General features: G+C 43.3%; 1 protein-coding gene across 2 annotated transcripts in view; it reads left to right on the plus strand.

The window, feature by feature from the left end:
* Fyb1 (FYN binding protein 1) overlaps positions 1-16,551 on the plus strand; it is a 168,720-nt gene extending 152,169 nt beyond the window's left edge. For both annotated transcript variants that reach the window (XM_004652587.3, XM_045132650.1), the window contains 3 exons: positions 11,242-11,275; positions 15,494-15,525; positions 16,430-16,551. In XM_004652587.3, coding sequence (XP_004652644.2) covers positions 11,242-11,275; positions 15,494-15,525; positions 16,430-16,452 — 89 coding nt within the window. In that variant the 3' untranslated portion in view covers positions 16,453-16,551. The remainder of the gene's footprint in view (positions 1-11,241; positions 11,276-15,493; positions 15,526-16,429) is intronic.
* The last annotated feature ends 1,174 nt before the right edge of the window (positions 16,552-17,725 follow it).

Raw genomic sequence — 17,725 nt, forward strand, 5'->3', positions numbered from 1 at the left:
AGGTCCACAACCACCCAACAGTGCCAGCAGATGGGGACCAACTGTTCAAAGATACAAGCCTGTGAGGGGTATTTCACATCTAAACTATAAAGCATCTTAGCAGGAGGAAGGTGATTCCGGGGAAGGAACTTAAATGGAGTTTCAAGAACAAATCACAGAGGGCTGAAATGACAGTGAAGGCTGCCAACTGAGGTTCAATTCCACAGCACCCATGACCCAGACACAAAGTGGCATTCGTGTATGGCATTCATATGTGTGTGCAGGCACACAAACACACATGTACACAAATAAATAAAATTAAGTCGGGCATGCTGGCACACACCCTTAATCCCAGCACTAGGAGGCAGAGGTAGGAGAATTACTGTGATTTCGAGGCCACCCTGAGACTACATAGTGAATTCGAGGTCAGCTTGTGCTAGAGTGAGACCATACCTTGAAAAACCAAAAGTAAAGAAAATTAAAAAGTTATGCAAATAAAAAACTGAACTATCTGGGCTGGAGAGATGGATTAGCGTTTAAGGCCTTTGCCTGCAAAGCCAAAGGACTCAGATTCCATTCCCCAAGATCCACATTAGCCAGGTGCACAAAGGGACGCATACATCTGGAGTTCATTGGCAGCGACTGGAGGCCCTGGTGTGCTCATTCTCTTACTCTCTCTCCTTCTTTCTCTATCAAATAAATAAATAAAAATAAAACATTTTTTAAAAACTGAACTGTCAAGATGCAATGGTGCATGCCTGTGATTCCAGTGTTAAAGAGACTGAGGCAGGAAGAACTTAGGATTTGACATCTTTAAAAAAAAAAAATGACAGTGGAGGTTGAGGGTGTGGCTCAGCTGTGGAATATTGTCTAAAAATGACAGTGGAAATATTTTATAAACTTAAGGAATTTCACATAAATTTTCTCTTACCTCCCCCAACATAGTACCAATGGGCTAGATAATTTCTAAGCTCACTAATAACTTTTAATTCTCATGTGGCTTGGGAGGTCTATCCCAAACACTGATAACTCCCTCAGTTCTCATGTGGCATGGGGAGGTCTATCCCAAACACTGACAACTCCCTCAGTTCTCATGTGGCATGGGGAGGTCTATCCCAAACACTGACAACTCCCTCAGTTCTCATGTGGCATGGGGAGGTCTATCCCAAACACTGACAACTCCCTCAGTTCTCATGTGGCATGGGGAGGTCTATCCCAAACACTGACAACTCCCCCAGTTCTCATGTGGTATGGGAGGTCTATCCCAAACACTAACAACTCCCTCAGTTCTCATGTGGCATGGGGAGGTCTATCCCAAACACTGACAACTCCCTCAGTTCTCATGTGGCATGGGGAGGTCTATCACAAACACTGATAACTCCCTCAGTTCTCATGTGGCATGGGGAGGTCTATCACAAACACTGATAACTCCCTCAGTTCTCATGTGGTATGGGGAGGTCTATCCCAAACACTGACAACTCCCTCAGTTCTCATGTGGTATGGGGAGGTCTATCACAAACACTGATAACTCCCTCAGTTCTCATGTGGCATGGGGAGGTCTATCACAAACACTGATAACTCCCTCAGTTCTCATGTGGCATGGGGAGGTCTATCCTAAACACTGACAACTCCCTCAGTTCTCATGTGGCATGGGGAGGTCTATCCCAAACACTGACAACTCCCTCAGTTCTCATGTGGCATGGGGAGGTCTATCCCAAACACTGACAACTCCCTCAGTTCTCATGTGGCATGGGGAGGTCTATCCTAAACACTGATAACTCCCTCAGTTCTCATGTGGTATGGGAGGTCTATCCTAAACACTGACAACTCCCTCAGTTCTCATGTGGCATGGGGAGGTCTATCACAAACACTGACAACTCCCTCAGTTCTCATGTGGCATGGGGAGGTCTATCCTAAACACTGACAACTCCCTCAGTTCTCATGTGGCATGGGGAGGTCTATCCCAAACACTGACAACTCCCTCAGTTCTCATGTGGTATGGGAGGTCTATCCTAAACACTGACAACTCCCTCAGTTCTCATGTGGCATGGGGAGGTCTATCCCAAACACTGACAACTCCCTCAGTTCTCATGTGGCATGGGGAGGTCTATCCTAAACACTGACAACTCCCTCAGTTCTCATGTGGCATGGGGAGGTCTATCCTAAACACTGACAACTCCCTCAGTTCTCATGTGGCATGGGGAGGTCTATCCCAAACACTGACAACTCCCTCAGTTCTCATGTGGTATGGGGAGGTCTATCCCAAACACTGACAACTCCCTCAGTTCTCATGTGGCATGGGGAGGTCTATCCCAAACACTGATAACTCCCTCAGTTCTCATGTGGCATGGGGAGGTCTATCACAAACACTGATAACTCCCTCAGTTCTCATGTGGCATGGGGAGGTCTATCACAAACACTGATAACTCCCTCAGTTCTCATGTGGCATGGGGAGGTCTATCCCAAACACTGACAACTCCCTCAGTTCTCATGTGGCATGGGGAGGTCTATCCCAAACACTGACAACTCCCTCAGTTCTCATGTGGCATGGGGAGGTCTATCCTAAACACTGATAACTCCCTCAGTTCTCATGTGGTATGGGAGGTCTATCCTAAACACTGACAACTCCCTCAGTTCTCATGTGGCATGGGGAGGTCTATCACAAACACTGACAACTCCCTCAGTTCTCATGTGGCATGGGGAGGTCTATCCTAAACACTGACAACTCCCTCAGTTCTCATGTGGCATGGGGAGGTCTATCCCAAACACTGACAACTCCCTCAGTTCTCATGTGGTATGGGGAGGTCTATCCCAAACACTGACAACTCCCTCAGTTCTCATGTGGTATGGGGAGGTCTATCCTAAACACTGACAACTCCCTCAGTTCTCATGTGGCATGGGGAGGTCTATCCCAAACACTGACAACTCCCTCAGTTCTCATGTGGTATGGGGAGGTCTATCCTAAACACTGACAACTCCCTCAGTTCTCATGTGGTATGGGGAGGTCTATCCCAAACACTGACAACTCCCTCAGTTCTCATGTGGTATGGGGAGGTCTATCCCAAACACTGACAACTCCCTCAGTTCTCATGTGGCATGGGGAGGTCTATCCTAAACACTGACAACTCCCTCAGTTCTCATGTGGTATGGGGAGGTCTATCCCAAACACTGACAACTCCCTCAGTTCTCATGTGGCATGGGGAGGTCTATCCCAAACACTGACAACTCCCTCAGTTCTCATGTGGTATGGGGAGGTCTATCCTAAACACTGACAACTCCCTCAGTTCTCATGTGGTATGGGGAGGTCTATCCTAAACACTGATAACTCCCTCAGTTCTCATGTGGCATGGGGAGGTCTATCCCAAACACTGACAACTCCCTCAGTTCTCATGTGGCATGGGGAGGTCTATCCTAAACACTGACAACTCCCTCAGTTCTCATGTGGCATGGGGAGGTCTATCCCAAACACTGACAACTCCCTCAGTTCTCATGTGGCATGGGGAGGTCTATCCTAAACACTGACAACTCCCTCAGTTCTCATGTGGCATGGGGAGGTCTATCCTAAACACTGACAACTCCCTCAGTTCTCATGTGGCATGGGGAGGTCTATCCCAAACACTGACAACTCCCTCAGTTCTCATGTGGTATGGGGAGGTCTATCCCAAACACTGACAACTCCCTCAGTTCTCATGTGGCATGGGGAGGTCTATCCCAAACACTGATAACTCCCTCAGTTCTCATGTGGCATGGGGAGGTCTATCACAAACACTGATAACTCCCTCAGTTCTCATGTGGTATGGGGAGGTCTATCCCAAACACTGACAACTCCCTCAGTTCTCATGTGGCATGGGGAGGTCTATCCCAAACACTGACAACTCCCTCAGTTCTCATGTGGCATGGGGAGGTCTATCACAAACACTGATAACTCCCTCAGTTCTCATGTGGCATGGGGAGGTCTATCCCAAACACTGACAACTCCCTCAGTTCTCATGTGGTATGGGAGGTCTATCCCAAACACTGACAACTCCCTCAGTTCTCATGTGGCATGGGGAGGTCTATCACAAACACTGATAACTCCCTCAGTTCTCATGTGGTATGGGGAGGTCTATCCCAAACACTGACAACTCCCTCAGTTCTCATGTGGTATGGGAGGTCTATCCCAAACAGGAAGGAAACCAAATGAGTATGTGTCAGTGCCACTGACATATCTTAGGAATTTTTGTCTTTGGTTCATAGTTAACGAATTTCTTTAGGCTTGGCTTTGCCTCTGTTTGACGTCCCCAATTTGAAAGTGGCTCCACAATGGGCAAAGAAGAGGCGGGACAAAAGAAAAAAGAAAAAAAGTACAAGCTGGGCATGGTGATGCACACCGTTAATACCATCACTCAGGAGGCAGAGGTAGGAGGATCACTGTGAGCTCAAGGCCACCCTGAGACTGCATAGTGAATTCCAGGTCAGCCTGGACTAGAGTGAGACCCTACCTCGAAAAAGAAAGAAATTAAAAGAAGAAGAAGCAGGGAAGGGGAGGCACCCAGGAAAGTCTTGTTATCAAAGCAGATCCTGCCTGGGCAATTGGCCTTAACACTGCTGGAGAGCTCTGTCAGGGTCATCCTGTCCATTGGGGTGATCAGTTGAGTATTTATACAATAGATGGAATAAAAGTGGAAGCCTACTCCTGGACAAGTACTAATTGTTGAGCAACTGAACAGAATGCTAGAATGTGGAGGAAAAACCCTCATTTCCTCAGTGGGGAAAAAAAACAAAAGAAAGGTCAGATGTGTGTTGAAATTTGGACCAGCAGGTACTTGGGTTAGGAAGGGCACCAGGAAGGATTTGTTGTTGACATTCATAGTAACTGGTACTCTAGAAATTTAATTTTCTCTCAAGTTCATTTCACTTTTTACTTTTTCCAAATTTTTTTGTTTTCCTTAATTTTACAAACCTCCTTCCTTGTTTAACCCTTCCCAGTACTGGATTATTGACCATTCTTAATTTTCATAATCCCTAATTCATTCTTTACACACTCTGTAGAACTTGGCATTGTTATTGGAGGAGTTTAACACTCCTTTACCCAGATGATTGTAAATAGCCTTTTAGTTGGTGTCTGTGTTCAATGTCACTCTCAGCCCTGTGTTGATAGGGATGTTTACTAACATATTTTATTTATTTGAGAGAGAGAATGTGGGTGTGCTAGGCCTCTAGTCACTGCAAAAGAACTCCGGATGCATGCACCATCTTGTGCCTCTGGCTTTACGTGGGTACTAGGGAATCGAACCTAGGTCCTTAGGCTTTGCAGGAAGTGCCTTAACCACTAAGCCATCTCTCCAGCCCTGAAAAGTATGTTTTTTAAAACACAGCATCTTGGGCACTAAGTGTTGTTTTCAATCTACAACTGGGATACTCCAGAGATACAAACTATGTATTTATCATTCCTTGAATAATCTGTGCTTGTTCATCCCACTAATACTTTTTTTTTTAACTTCAAATGTCCATAATTGTCTGTGGAAAACAATTCAGTTGTCATCTAAAGTTAAAAGCACCCCAGTCTCCGCTCCCAGCCAGTCCATCCTGATTGTCCCTCCCTAGCCCTGCCAGGATACCACTTCCGCTGCTGGCTTGTTTCACCAGCCTACTGCGTGCTTGTCAGACCCTGAGCTTAAGCCCACGGTCGATGAGGTGTTCCTGCTGCGGGTTGACAACATACCGCGCAGTGCCTTGGCCCTTGAGTGGGGCTCACAAGATCAAAAGCACGTTTTGGAAGTTTTAGTTCAATAACCAGATGAAAGTCTGACATATGAACTCATAAAAGAAGCCTGCTGAGCAGTGTAGCTGGCTAGCAGACAGAAGTGCTCTGTCTTGGCCTGAGTAGCATGGTTAGAAAGTTGTATATTATGGATCAGTTCCTAAATGTTGCCCTTCTTTATTATACAAAGGCATTTTGCAACTTAGCACCGGGGTGATTGGTGTTTTCCTTACCCCATTCCTCTTTCAGCCATCAAAGGAAAGAAAGAAACTGCAGGTTCACAGTGATGGAAACTCCGAGACTAAAGCTTGATGGACAGTGTCTTGCCTTTGTGGAGCAGGGCCCCAGCCTCTTGCGCAGACACTATTATCTATGATTATTGTCATCGTGAGCAAGTCTCACCCACTGACTCGTACAAGTGCAAACTATGTAGGCATTGGCACATTTCCAAATGTTTAGAATGTATAGCTAATATTTGTGCACATTCCATAATTTGAAGCTCATAAGCTATGTGTTTTCCCACCTCCAGTCACCAGAGGAAAAACTTTTATACAAAAAGTGTGCAATGAAACTGGAGTTATTTGTAGCCACGATGTCTTTTTGCATCAGAGAAAGTGTCTTTCGCATACTTTTCATTTTCACAAACCCAATTCATCATTTTAAATAATTTATTTATTTTTGGTTTTTCAAAGTAGGGTCTCACTCTAGCCCAGGATGACCTGCAATTCACCATGATAGAAACCTGTCTTGTGTTGGGGACCTCATAGATCTCTCCAATCAACAGCTTATTGTGGGTAGCAACCGATTTCTGGTACTGGGAGTTAGGAACCAGAGACAAAATAAATAAATAAATATATAAAAATGAAGCTTAGGCTTCATCCCACCCTCTCCAGGTTCCTTCTTTTCAGGTGCTCCCCTCTTTCTCCTGTTGAGGGTTCAATCTTTTCCAAGGATAAAGGTTTCTATGGTACCAGTTCATTTTGGGTTTAGTTTTATGTTTTTTTTTCCCTACCCTCCTCTCCCCCTCCCCCAAAACCTTTCCATCCCTATTGTCTGGGCCTGGAGTTCCTATCAGGTATAACAGCAACTCAAGCTGATCCAGGTAAGGCACGGCAGATGAGTGAGTCCATGTAGAAATTGTCTTTCTATGATTGTGTGGTTGTGCCTTTCCCCACTCCTAAATTGTGGAGAGTTCCTCTTATCTTTTCTTCCAGTAAAAGAGTTCCAGGTCTTATATTGAGGTCTTTAATTCATTTGGAATATCATTTTCCATCCTTTCACCCTGAGGATGCATCAGTCTTTAGGTTGAAGTGGATTTCTTTTTTTAAAAAATATATTTTATTTATTTATTTATTTATTTATTTATGACAGAGAAAGAGGTAGAGAGGGAAAGAATGGGCACGCCAGGACCTCCAGCCACTGCAAAGGAACTACAGATGCATGTGCCCTCATGTGCATCTGGCTTATGTGGGTCCTGGAGAATTGAACAGGGATCCTTTGGCTTTTCAGGCAAATGCCTTAATTGCTAAGCTGTCTCTCCAGCCCATGAAGTGGGTTTCTTGAAGATAGCAGATAGGAGGGTCCACTTTTGATCCAACTTGTTAGCTTATGTCTTTTGATGGGTAAGTTAAGACCGTTAATGTTTAAGGTTATAACTGTGAGGTTTGATTTAATCCCTGCCATAATGGGGTATTTGTATGGTTTGGTGCTTTCTTGTGTTTTGCACTTTGTTGATCCTGGTCTAGTTTTGGCTATTGGGATCTTCTTGTGGGCTCTTGAGATTGGTCGTTTGACTCTTCTGTGTGAAGTATTCCCTCAAATATTCTCTGTATACTTTGTAGGTTTGGCTTTGTGTTCATATAATCATAGAGTTGACTTTTTTCATGGAAAATTTTCCTTTTACCATTTATTATGAGGAATATTTTCACTGGGTACAACAGCTAAAACTAGCCGTAGTTTTTAAAATATTTATATTTATATTTATATTTATTTATTTGAGAGAGAGAGAGAGAGAGAATGGGCACACCAGGGCCTCTAGCCACTGCAAATGAAGTTCAGATGCATATCCCACATTGGGCATTTGGCTTACATGGGTCCTGGGAAATCAGACCTAGGTCCTTTGACTTTGCAGGCAAGTGCCTTAATTGCTAAGCCATCTCCCCAGCCCAGAAGCCATAGTTTTTTAGACTTTGAAGTGTTCCATTCCAGGCCCTTCTGACCTACTCACTCCATGCATGCACCCTTGGGAGCAGGGGTTCCAGGAATTGGAGACCCAAGGGCCATTCACTCAGGAAGGCAAAGCAAGAGGTCTGCTCCCACAGCAAGCCCCCAGGGTCCAGGTAGTAGCCCCAAGCCAGCAGCAGACAGAGGAACTGTGAGGTGGAGAAGGTGGGGATAGGAACATGGAGATCCAGCCTCCTCACTCACTCCACGCAAGCACCCTCCAGAGCAGGGGATCTGTGAGTCGGGGACCCAGGGACCCTTCCAACAGGAAAGCAGAGCAAGGGACCTGCTTCCTCAGCAAGCTTGCAGGGTACAGGCAGACCCAAGCCAGCAGCAAGAGAACTGACCAGGAACAGGGAACTAGGAAGAACAGGGTGGACAGGGAGATCTAGACTACTCACTCCACATGCACACCCTCCAGAGCAAGGGATCCATCACTCCTAGGAACTTTAATCGAGAGAGTATGTAAAGATTCCTGATAATTCACTTCTTTTGAGACTGTCATGAATCATGTTTTATTTTTAATTTTTTGTTTATTTTTATTTTATTTGGGAATGACAGGCAGAGAGAGAAAGAGGCAGATAGAGAGAGAGAGCCGGACATGGTGACGCACACCTTTAATCCCAGCACTAAGGAGGCAGAGGTAGGAGGATTGTTGTGAATTCGAGGCCACCCTGAGTCTACATAGTTAATTCCAGGTCAGCCTTGACCAGAGTGAGACCCTACCTCAAAAAAAAAAAAAAAAAAAAGAGAGAGAGAGAGAGAGCGAGGGAGAGAGAATGGGCATGCCGGGGCCTCCAGCCACTGCAGACGAACTCCAGACACATGCTCCCCCTTGTGCATCTGGCTAACGTGGGTCCTGGGGAATCAAGCCTCAAACCAGGGTCCTTAGGCTTCACAGGCAAGCACTTAACCACTAAGCCATCTCTCCAACCCATGAATCATGTTTTGAATAGAATGAAGTTTCAGCAGAAATCTTGAAGGTAGTAGACAGCAAGGCCTATACTGAAAGTCAGTAATCCTGTAAAAATGCTATATAAGTGACATTATAGATAGTGAGCCCTAAGGTCATTCTTTCATTTAATTTCATTTATTTAATTGAGACAGACACAGAGACAAGGAGGCAGATAAATCCCTAAGGGCATTCTTACATTAATAATTTTTGATACTTCTTTAATTGCCATGAACAGAAGAAGGTATGCTATGGTCTAATGTTCAAATTCTGAGGGAAGTCTTCCTCTACTGTGTTCTGGTCAGGTTGACATGTCTTTACTTCCCTAAGTAATTATCTTAGGGGAGAGAGATGGGGGCAAAAAAGGAAGTAATGGAGTACATGTGCAAAGACAGCAGAGGTGGTACTATTTACAGGGAGGTGGGGGTCAGCAAGGGACAGCAAGGACAGGGGTTCAGGAGGAAGCAGCAGGAAAAGAGCATGGATTACAATGAAATATAGTAGCATGTGTATGAAAAGGCCATAATGAAACCCATTACTTTTTATGTTAACTTGTAAAATTAATATGAAAAAGAAAAACAAAGCCTGGGCTACAGCGAGACACCACCTCAAAACAACAAAAGAAAGAAAGAAACAGGGAGAGAGAGAAAGACAGGCACAGTAGTGCATGCCTTCAGTCCCAGCACTCAGGAGGCTGAGGTAGGAGGAGCTCTACAAGTTCAAGGCCAACCTGGAGCTAAAGAGTGAGTTTCAGATCAGCATGTGATAGACTGAAATCCTGTCTGCAAAAATGATAGATAAAAACAGAAGAATAAAGAATAGTAAGGGCTGAGGAGATGCCTCAGTGGTTAAAGGAACTTGATTGCAAAGCCTGAGGATCCAGGTTTGATTTCCCAGTGCATATGTAAAGCCAGATACACAAAAAGTGGTGCATACGACTGGAGGTTCCTACACTCACTGTCTTTCTGTGTCTGTCCCTGTCTCTGTCTCTGTTTCAAATAATTTTTTTAATTTTTTTTTTTTTTTTTTTTTTTTTGGTTTTTCAAGGCAGGATCTCATTGTAACTCAGACTGACCTGGAATTCACTATGTAGTCTCAGGGTGGCCTCGAACTCACAACAATCCTCCTACCTCTGCCTCCCGAGAACTGTGATTAAAGGCATGCGCCACCACACCCGGCTTAAAAAAATACTTTTTTAAAAACTGTTTTTTATTTTATCTTTATTTATTTGAGAGAGATCGAATGGGCTAGCCAGGGATTCCAGCTGCTGCAACGACCTATAGACACATGTGCTACCTTGTGCATCTGGCTTATGTGGGTCTTGAAGAATCAAATCTAGGTACACTGGCTTCACAAGCAAGTGCCTTAACTGCTAAGCCATTTCCCCAGCCCCTCAATAAAAAATACTTTCAAAGGGTCTGGAGAGATGGCTTGGTGGTTAAGCGCTTGCCTTACCCAAGGATGCCAGTTTGAGGCTTGACTCCCCAGTACCCATGTAAGCAAGATGCACAAGGTAGCGCATGTATCTGGAGTTCGTTTACAGTGGCTGGAGGCCCTCATGCACCCATTCTGTCTTGCTGTCACACTCTCTCTCTCTCTTCCTCCCTCCCTCTTTCTCTCTCTGTCACTCTAAAGTAAATAAAAATAAACAAAAAAATTTCTTTAAAACAAAAATAGGGGCTGGAGAGATGGCTTAGCAGTTAAGCGCTTGCCTGTGAAGCCTAAGGACCCCAGATCAAGGCTCAATTCCCCAGGACCCACGTTAGCCAGATGAACAAGGGGCGCACGCATCTGGAGTTCATTTGCAGTGGCTGGAGGCCCTGGTGCGCCCATTCTTTCTCTATCTATCTACCTCTTTCTCTTTCTGTCCGTCGTTCTCAAATAAAAAAAGAAAAAAAAGAATAGTAATGGGACCAGTTGGGGGAAGAATAAGTGTGAGTGATGGGAGGATAAATATGACCAAAGTACTTTATTATTTTTTAATTTAAAAAGTTATTTATTTGTCTGAGAGAGCGAGAGAGGGAAAGAGGCAGACACACAAATAGAGAGAGAGAATGGGCACAGCAGGGCCTCCAGCCACTGCAAACAAACTCCAGACACATGCGCCACCTTGTGCATTTGGCTAACATGGGTCCTGGGGGGTTGAACCAAGGTCCTTTGGCTTTGCAGACAATCACCTTAACCACTAAACCATCTCTCCAGGCCCAAAGTGCTTTATAGAGAGATTGAGCTACTCAGTATTATCTTATAATAATTCACTTGTATGTCAACTTGTGGAACTAAATATCAAACTTTTTCAAGCCTGTATCTTGTAATTAAAATATATTTTCTTTATCTTTTCTAGATGGTTATGTCCTTCGAAGCTACTTGGTAGACAAGTAAGGCCATTTTCTTATACAATTATGTTTGTGAAGAGAATCTGGTAGATTTCTTTTGCTTTAATTTTTTTTTTTTTTTGCTTGCTTTAATTTTTGTTGTTGAATTTTTTTCTTTCATTTATTTCTTTACTTATTTTAGTTTTTTATTTTATTTTATTTATTTATTTGCAATCAGAGAGAGAGGGAATGGGCATGCCAGGGCCTCCAGCCACTGAAAATGAACTCCAGATTCATGTTCCCCTTGTGCATCTGGCTTATGTGGGTCCTGGGGAATCAAACCTGGGTCCTTTGGCTTCACAGGCAAATGCCTTAACCGCTAAGCCATTTCTCCAGCCCAGATTTTTTTTTAATCATTTTTTATTTTTATTCATTTATTTGAGAGAGAGGAAGAGAGAGAGAGAGAGAGAGAGAGAGAGAATGGGGGCTTCAGGGCCTCCCGCCATTGCAAATGAACTCCAGATGCATCTGCTACCTTGTCATCTGGCTTATGTGGGTCCTGGGGAATTGAACCTGGGTCCTTTGGCTTAGCAGGCAAGTGCCTTAACCACTAAGCAATCCCTCCAGCCCCTGGTAGATTTCTTTAAGAAAGATTACTGACATCATTTAAACAGTGAAATGTACTGAACAATCATAAATAAATTGAAGACAATATCTTATGCTAATGTCAATATGGTAACACTAATAATAAAGCTTGCGTTTCATAAAGCTCTGAAATAAGCAAGGAGCCCTGCTCAGCCATGACTACTATGGTAGCTGGATCCTGTGCTTTAAACGTGTAGCCCCATAGACTCAGGCATGAATCTTGAGTCTCCAGTGGGCAGACCCTACTGGGGAAGCGATCTGTCACTAGAGGGGGTGGATCTTGGAGTCCAGCCCTCAGGTGTGTTTGGGGATGGATCTGGAATCTAGCCTAAGGTATGTGGAGAGCAACTAGAGCTCTTGTGCCCGTGCTTGTCAGCTGTTTGATGGTAGCTGTCTGCTGAGTATCTGGAAAGGAGGCAGCTTCTGCCATTGATGATAGTCCCCTAAGATTTGTGAGCCTGAAATAAAACTCTTTCCTCCTCCAAGTGGTTTTTGGTCAGGTGTTTGTCCAACAACGTGAAACTGACTGAAAGAACTATTCTTCAGTTTCATATACTCACTGGCTGTCCTGTCAGCAAATGCCAGAGACCCAGGTGAAAGCCACTAACCTTTTACAAATCCTTTGTATTTCACTTACTAATTAATGCAGTAGTTGAATTGAATTAATTAGGGCCAAATAGTGTCTGCATGGTAATATCGCCAGTTAGCTGGGTATATTCTAGCCTCTCGTTGGAGATTTTCTACACTCTTATCCAGTATAATGCAGTATTATGTTGCTTTTATTGGAAGCACGACGCCCAAAAAAGATAGCAGTCAATGACTTTTCTATTCTTATGAATAAGACCATATCACAATCTGTCATAGCCTAGTACCAAAAGCCACTGGAGTCCTCCAAGAGGCGTCAAGATACTACCCCAAGAAATCTTGTGCGAGAAATGAACACTATGACAAGGTTATAAAAGATGTGTGGAGTTTGATGTAGTAAAGGAATGGAGGAGACTCACAGGATGCTTAGCATACCAACATGACCTCAGTCAGGATACGACAAATCCATGTCCAGAGCTCTGGTGGCAAATGAAACAGCTGGATCAGAAGCCAGCCTGGTTGCTTGTTTTCCTTTAGCACACTACAAGGGCATCACGGAGACTTTCCAACAGGTTTTATTTGATGAAAAATATAAATTTAAATTTAAATGCAAATTTGGGGCTGGAGACATGGTTTAGCAGTTAAGGCGCTTGCCTGCAAAGCTTATGGACCCAGATTTGGTTACCCAGCACCCATGTAAGCCAAATGCACAAGGTGGCACATGTGTCTGGAGTTTGTTTGCAATGGCTGGAGGCCCATTCGCTCCCTCTCTATATCTATCTATCGGCCTCTCTGTCAAATAAATAAAATATTTTTTAAAAAAGAAAAATACAAGTTTTATGGAAAGAACGTGTGGCAAATAAGGCACCTTCATCAGTGATCATTACAAGATGATTAAAAGGGAATGCAGAAAGTACACTGAGGAACTTCTAGTTTACCACCAATTGAAGCAAATACGCAAAAAGTGCCTAAGAAATAAATGAGAGGAACATCTGTCTCGTGCATTCGTATCGGATTCTTATTAGCCAAGGGTTCCTGCCATCCCGGAGAAAGATGCAGAGGCACGGCCTCTTCCACACTTGGGGGCAACCTGAGGGCCTGCTCCTGTGACTGCTGCTGCTAGGGTGCCGGCAGAGAGGATGGGCACCAAAGGTGGGCCTGCTCAGAGTGACACAGCCACCGCCCATTGCTGACACTTGGAGTTGTGTCCCACAGTTCAAGACTAGGTTTGTATTTACAATGTCTTCTTGTGTTATTTATAGATCACTCCCTCATTAAAGTAGAAACTTCTTTCAAAATATTTATTTATTTATTTAGAGAGGAAGAGGCAGAGAGAGAGAGAGAACAGGCACATCAGGGCATTCAGACACTGCAAACAAACTCCAGATGCAGCCAGGCATGGTGTCGCCCAACTTTAATCCCAGCACTCAGGAGGCAGAGGTATGAGGATCATCATGAGTTCAAGGCCACCCTGAGATTACATAGTGAATTGCAGGTCAGTCTGGGTTAAAGTGAAACCCTACTGTGAACTCCAGATGCACACACCATTTTGTGCATCTGGCTTACGTGGGTACTGCGGAATGGAACCTGGGTCCTAAGGCTTCACAGACAAGCACCTTAACCATTAAGTCATCTCTCCAGCCCTAGAAACTTCTTGAGATCAAAGCTTACATCTTGTTCATATTTGAGTCTCCCCACATATAAGAGAAACCCAGTGTTTTCTGAATAGAATATTTCACAAAGATTCAACCAGGAAAAGTCTAAAAGTGCATAAAAGTAGCCAAACTTTTCTGGAGGCTGCCTATAATCATAACTAATAAAAGACTATCTGGGCTGAGGAGTCCACAAGCCTGCCAACCATGAGAAGCCAGACGCAAAGTGGTGCATGTGTCTGGAATCCCACGCACATACTGTGGGAGGTGGACTCAGGAGAACCTCAACACCCTCAAGCCAGCTAGTCTGGCCTTCCGAGAGGCAAGACAAGAGAGGCCTTGTCTCAAGCAAGGTAGACAAAGCGGGCCAACACCTCAAGGTTGTCCTCTGACCCTCATGACACACACATAAACAAACAAACCATATCCACATCTTGATTATCTTTTCTAAAACTAATATTTACATATTTTAAATTTGGCGTTTTGAACTACAAACATGAAAATGATATAGCCATTTTCTATGTGAAACATTATGCCTCTTTCACTGGAAATTGAAATGCAAGTAAAGACGTAACTTTAGTACTAAGGGATATTAAAGTTCTCTGCAGCTGGGCATGGTGGTGCATGCCTTCTTTGATCCCAGCACTCTGGAGGCAGAGGTAGGAGAATCACTGTGAGTTCAAGGCCACCCTGAGACTACATAGTGAATTCCAGGTCAGCCTGAGCTAGAGTGAGACCCTACCTCGAAAAAACAAAATGAAACAAAAATAAATAAATAAAGTTCACTGCAGCTTTGAATTAAGTCCCAAAGGAGAATTCCCATTTGTTCAGCTTCTTAGGGAGTTCAGCCATTCTATGCCTGTGGTGAGGTCTAAAGATGAGTTGGGCATAGTCTGTGCTCCTATGGCACATTATTAGGAGTTATTCTGCTTATAGAATGAACCAAGGTCAGATAAGACCAATGAAAGAAGACCTAGAAATGAATGTATATTTTCCCACTTATAAATGTCTAACATAACTGTTTGCCTTGAAAAGCTAATTGTTTTATAACAATCATATTGTTGTCATTTTCTTCTAGATAGTCCTGTTAGGGAGATGTTTGTATAAAATAAAAATCAGGGGCTGGAGAGATGACTTAGCAGTTAAGCGCTTGTCTGTGAAGCCTAAGGACCCCAGTTTGAGGCTCAATTCCCCAGCACCCACATAAGCCAGATGCACAAGGTGGCGTATGTGTCTGGAGTTCATTTGCAGTGCCTGGAGGCCCTGATGCCCTGATGTGCCCATTCTCTCCCTCCCTCTCTCTCTCTCTCTCTGCATTGTCTGCCTTTCTCTCTCTCTCTCTCTGTCACTCTCAAATAAATAAAATAAAATTTTAAAAAATTATTTTCTATATTTACAGTGATGGAGAGATCTATGACGACATTGCTGACGGTAAGTCTCACATAGCTCCCACCACTGAGGACAGTAGCAGTGGATTTGCTGTTACACAAACACTGAAAGAGAATGTTGGATTATTTAGAGCCATCCAAGCTAAACAGAGCTTGAGTCACTTGAAAATGTTAGGAAAGATAATGTTCTGGTATCATGTTTATGTGTGTAGGGTGGGGGTCATTTCACACAAGGCTGGAAATTAAGAAACTAACATTTATTTTCTTCAAAATGAAAATTATAGCCAGGCATACTAGTGCAGGCCCGAAATCCCAGCACTTGGGAGGTAGAGACAAAAGGGTCAGGAGTTCAAGGCTAGCCTTGACTATGTAGTATGTTAGAGGCCAGTCTGGGCTACATGAAATTCTGCCCTCCCCCCAAAAAAAGAGAGAAAGGAATAAATAGAGGACATGAAGAAAGTGAAAGAAAGAAAGAAAGAAAGAAAGAAAGAAAGAAAGAAAGAAAGAAAGAAAGAAAGGAAGAAAGGAAGAAAGAAAAAGAGAGAAAGAGGGGAGGGCATGAAGAAAGGGGGAAGGGAAATAGAGAACTAGTCAAAGTTTCATTGTGCCATAACTGAAACACGGCGGTACAGTCCTGTCATCCCACCACTTAGAAGACAGAGGCAGGAGGGTTCAGAGTGCAGGGCCATGCTTGACTACATAGTGAGTTTGAGGCCAGCCTAGCTTGCATGAGACAGTATCTCAAAAAATGAAATTAATTATTAAATTAATTTTTGAGGGGAATTCAAGGTAGGGTTTCACTGTAGTCCAGGCTGACCTGGAATTCACCATGTAATATCAGGGTGGCTTAAAAGTCATGGCGATCCTCCTACCTCTGCCTCCCTAGTGCCAGGATTAAAGGCATGCACCACCACACCTGGCTTAAATTAATTTTTAATTTTTTTCAGGTTGCATCTATGACAATGACTAGAACTCAGCTGTTCACCCTTCTTTGCCCATTAGTGGCCAATAAGAAGTCTGGGTTTTACTTGAATTATGTTATTGGGTATCAGAAAAAAAATTAATGTGCAAAATTATTTGTTACCATTTGTTAGGAAATTTCATAACATTTATCATCTTTTAAATTGTTAAATTTAGATAATAATTTCTTTGCTTAGTCATTGTCACAGAAGATTATATTAGGATAATTACACACTATTCCTTTTTTTTTTTTTTTTTGAGACAAAGTCTCACTCTGCAGCCCCAGGCTGGCTTTGAACTCATGGCAATCCTATTGCCTCAGCCTCCTGAGTGTGGAATTATAGGTGTGAGCTACCATACCTTGCTTAAAAATTCCATTTCTGCTTTTGCTATGATTGTGAAGGCAGTCTTCATAGATCATCAATAGAAAATTTTCTCCACTATACCACCCAGAAAAAATGAATGTTAAAAGAAATTCATTCAAGAAGAAATGATTAATCTTTCTGAACAAACACAGGAAGATAGAGACTGTAGGGGAGGAAATGTTAAAACATGCCACAAAAAAAGAAAACTATTGTTTGTGCCTCCACTTATTTTATATTATCTATTCAAATTATATTACCTTAAAAAAGACAGAGCAGAGCCAGACATGGTGGCACATGCCTTTAATCCCAGCACTCGGGAGGCAGAGGCAGGAAGATTGCCGTGAGTACAAGGCCACCTTGAGACTACGAAGTGAATTCCCGGTCAGTCTGGACTAGAGTGAGACCCTACCTCAAAAAACCAAAAAAAAAAAAGACAGAGCAGAAAATTTTTTTATTAAGTTGGTTTGTACTTCTTTGCAAATTGTGAATGGTAATGTTCAATTCTGTACTGGTTTAAGTACCTCTGTACAGAGTTAGACACAGAGGAGGACTACCCTACATTTACAAAGACTGTAAGACAGGACCAGGCAATTTACTAGCCTTTTTTAGTAACTCTTTACAATGAAGACTGGAGTTTTTGTATTTTGTTACCAGTGACAATGTTTTTAGCCAATGTCATAGAAAACGGGCAGAAGGAGCCCAAAGCCAAAAAAAAAAAAAAGCCCCCCTCCAAAAAACCATAATGTGTCCTGGGGACTCCCCACTGAGTCATACTTATTCAAGAGCTCTCCAAACTGTGAAGTGTTGGCTCTCAAATGTGGAGAACACTAAATACCATGACATGACATGCAAAGCCCTAACATCCAAAAGCATAACATATTGGATGATTTTTTTTCCCATGATTTCTAAAATAAACTG

This window comes from Jaculus jaculus, chromosome 13 (genome assembly GCF_020740685.1).
Source record: "Jaculus jaculus isolate mJacJac1 chromosome 13, mJacJac1.mat.Y.cur, whole genome shotgun sequence".
Classification (NCBI taxonomy): domain Eukaryota; kingdom Metazoa; phylum Chordata; class Mammalia; order Rodentia; family Dipodidae; genus Jaculus; species Jaculus jaculus.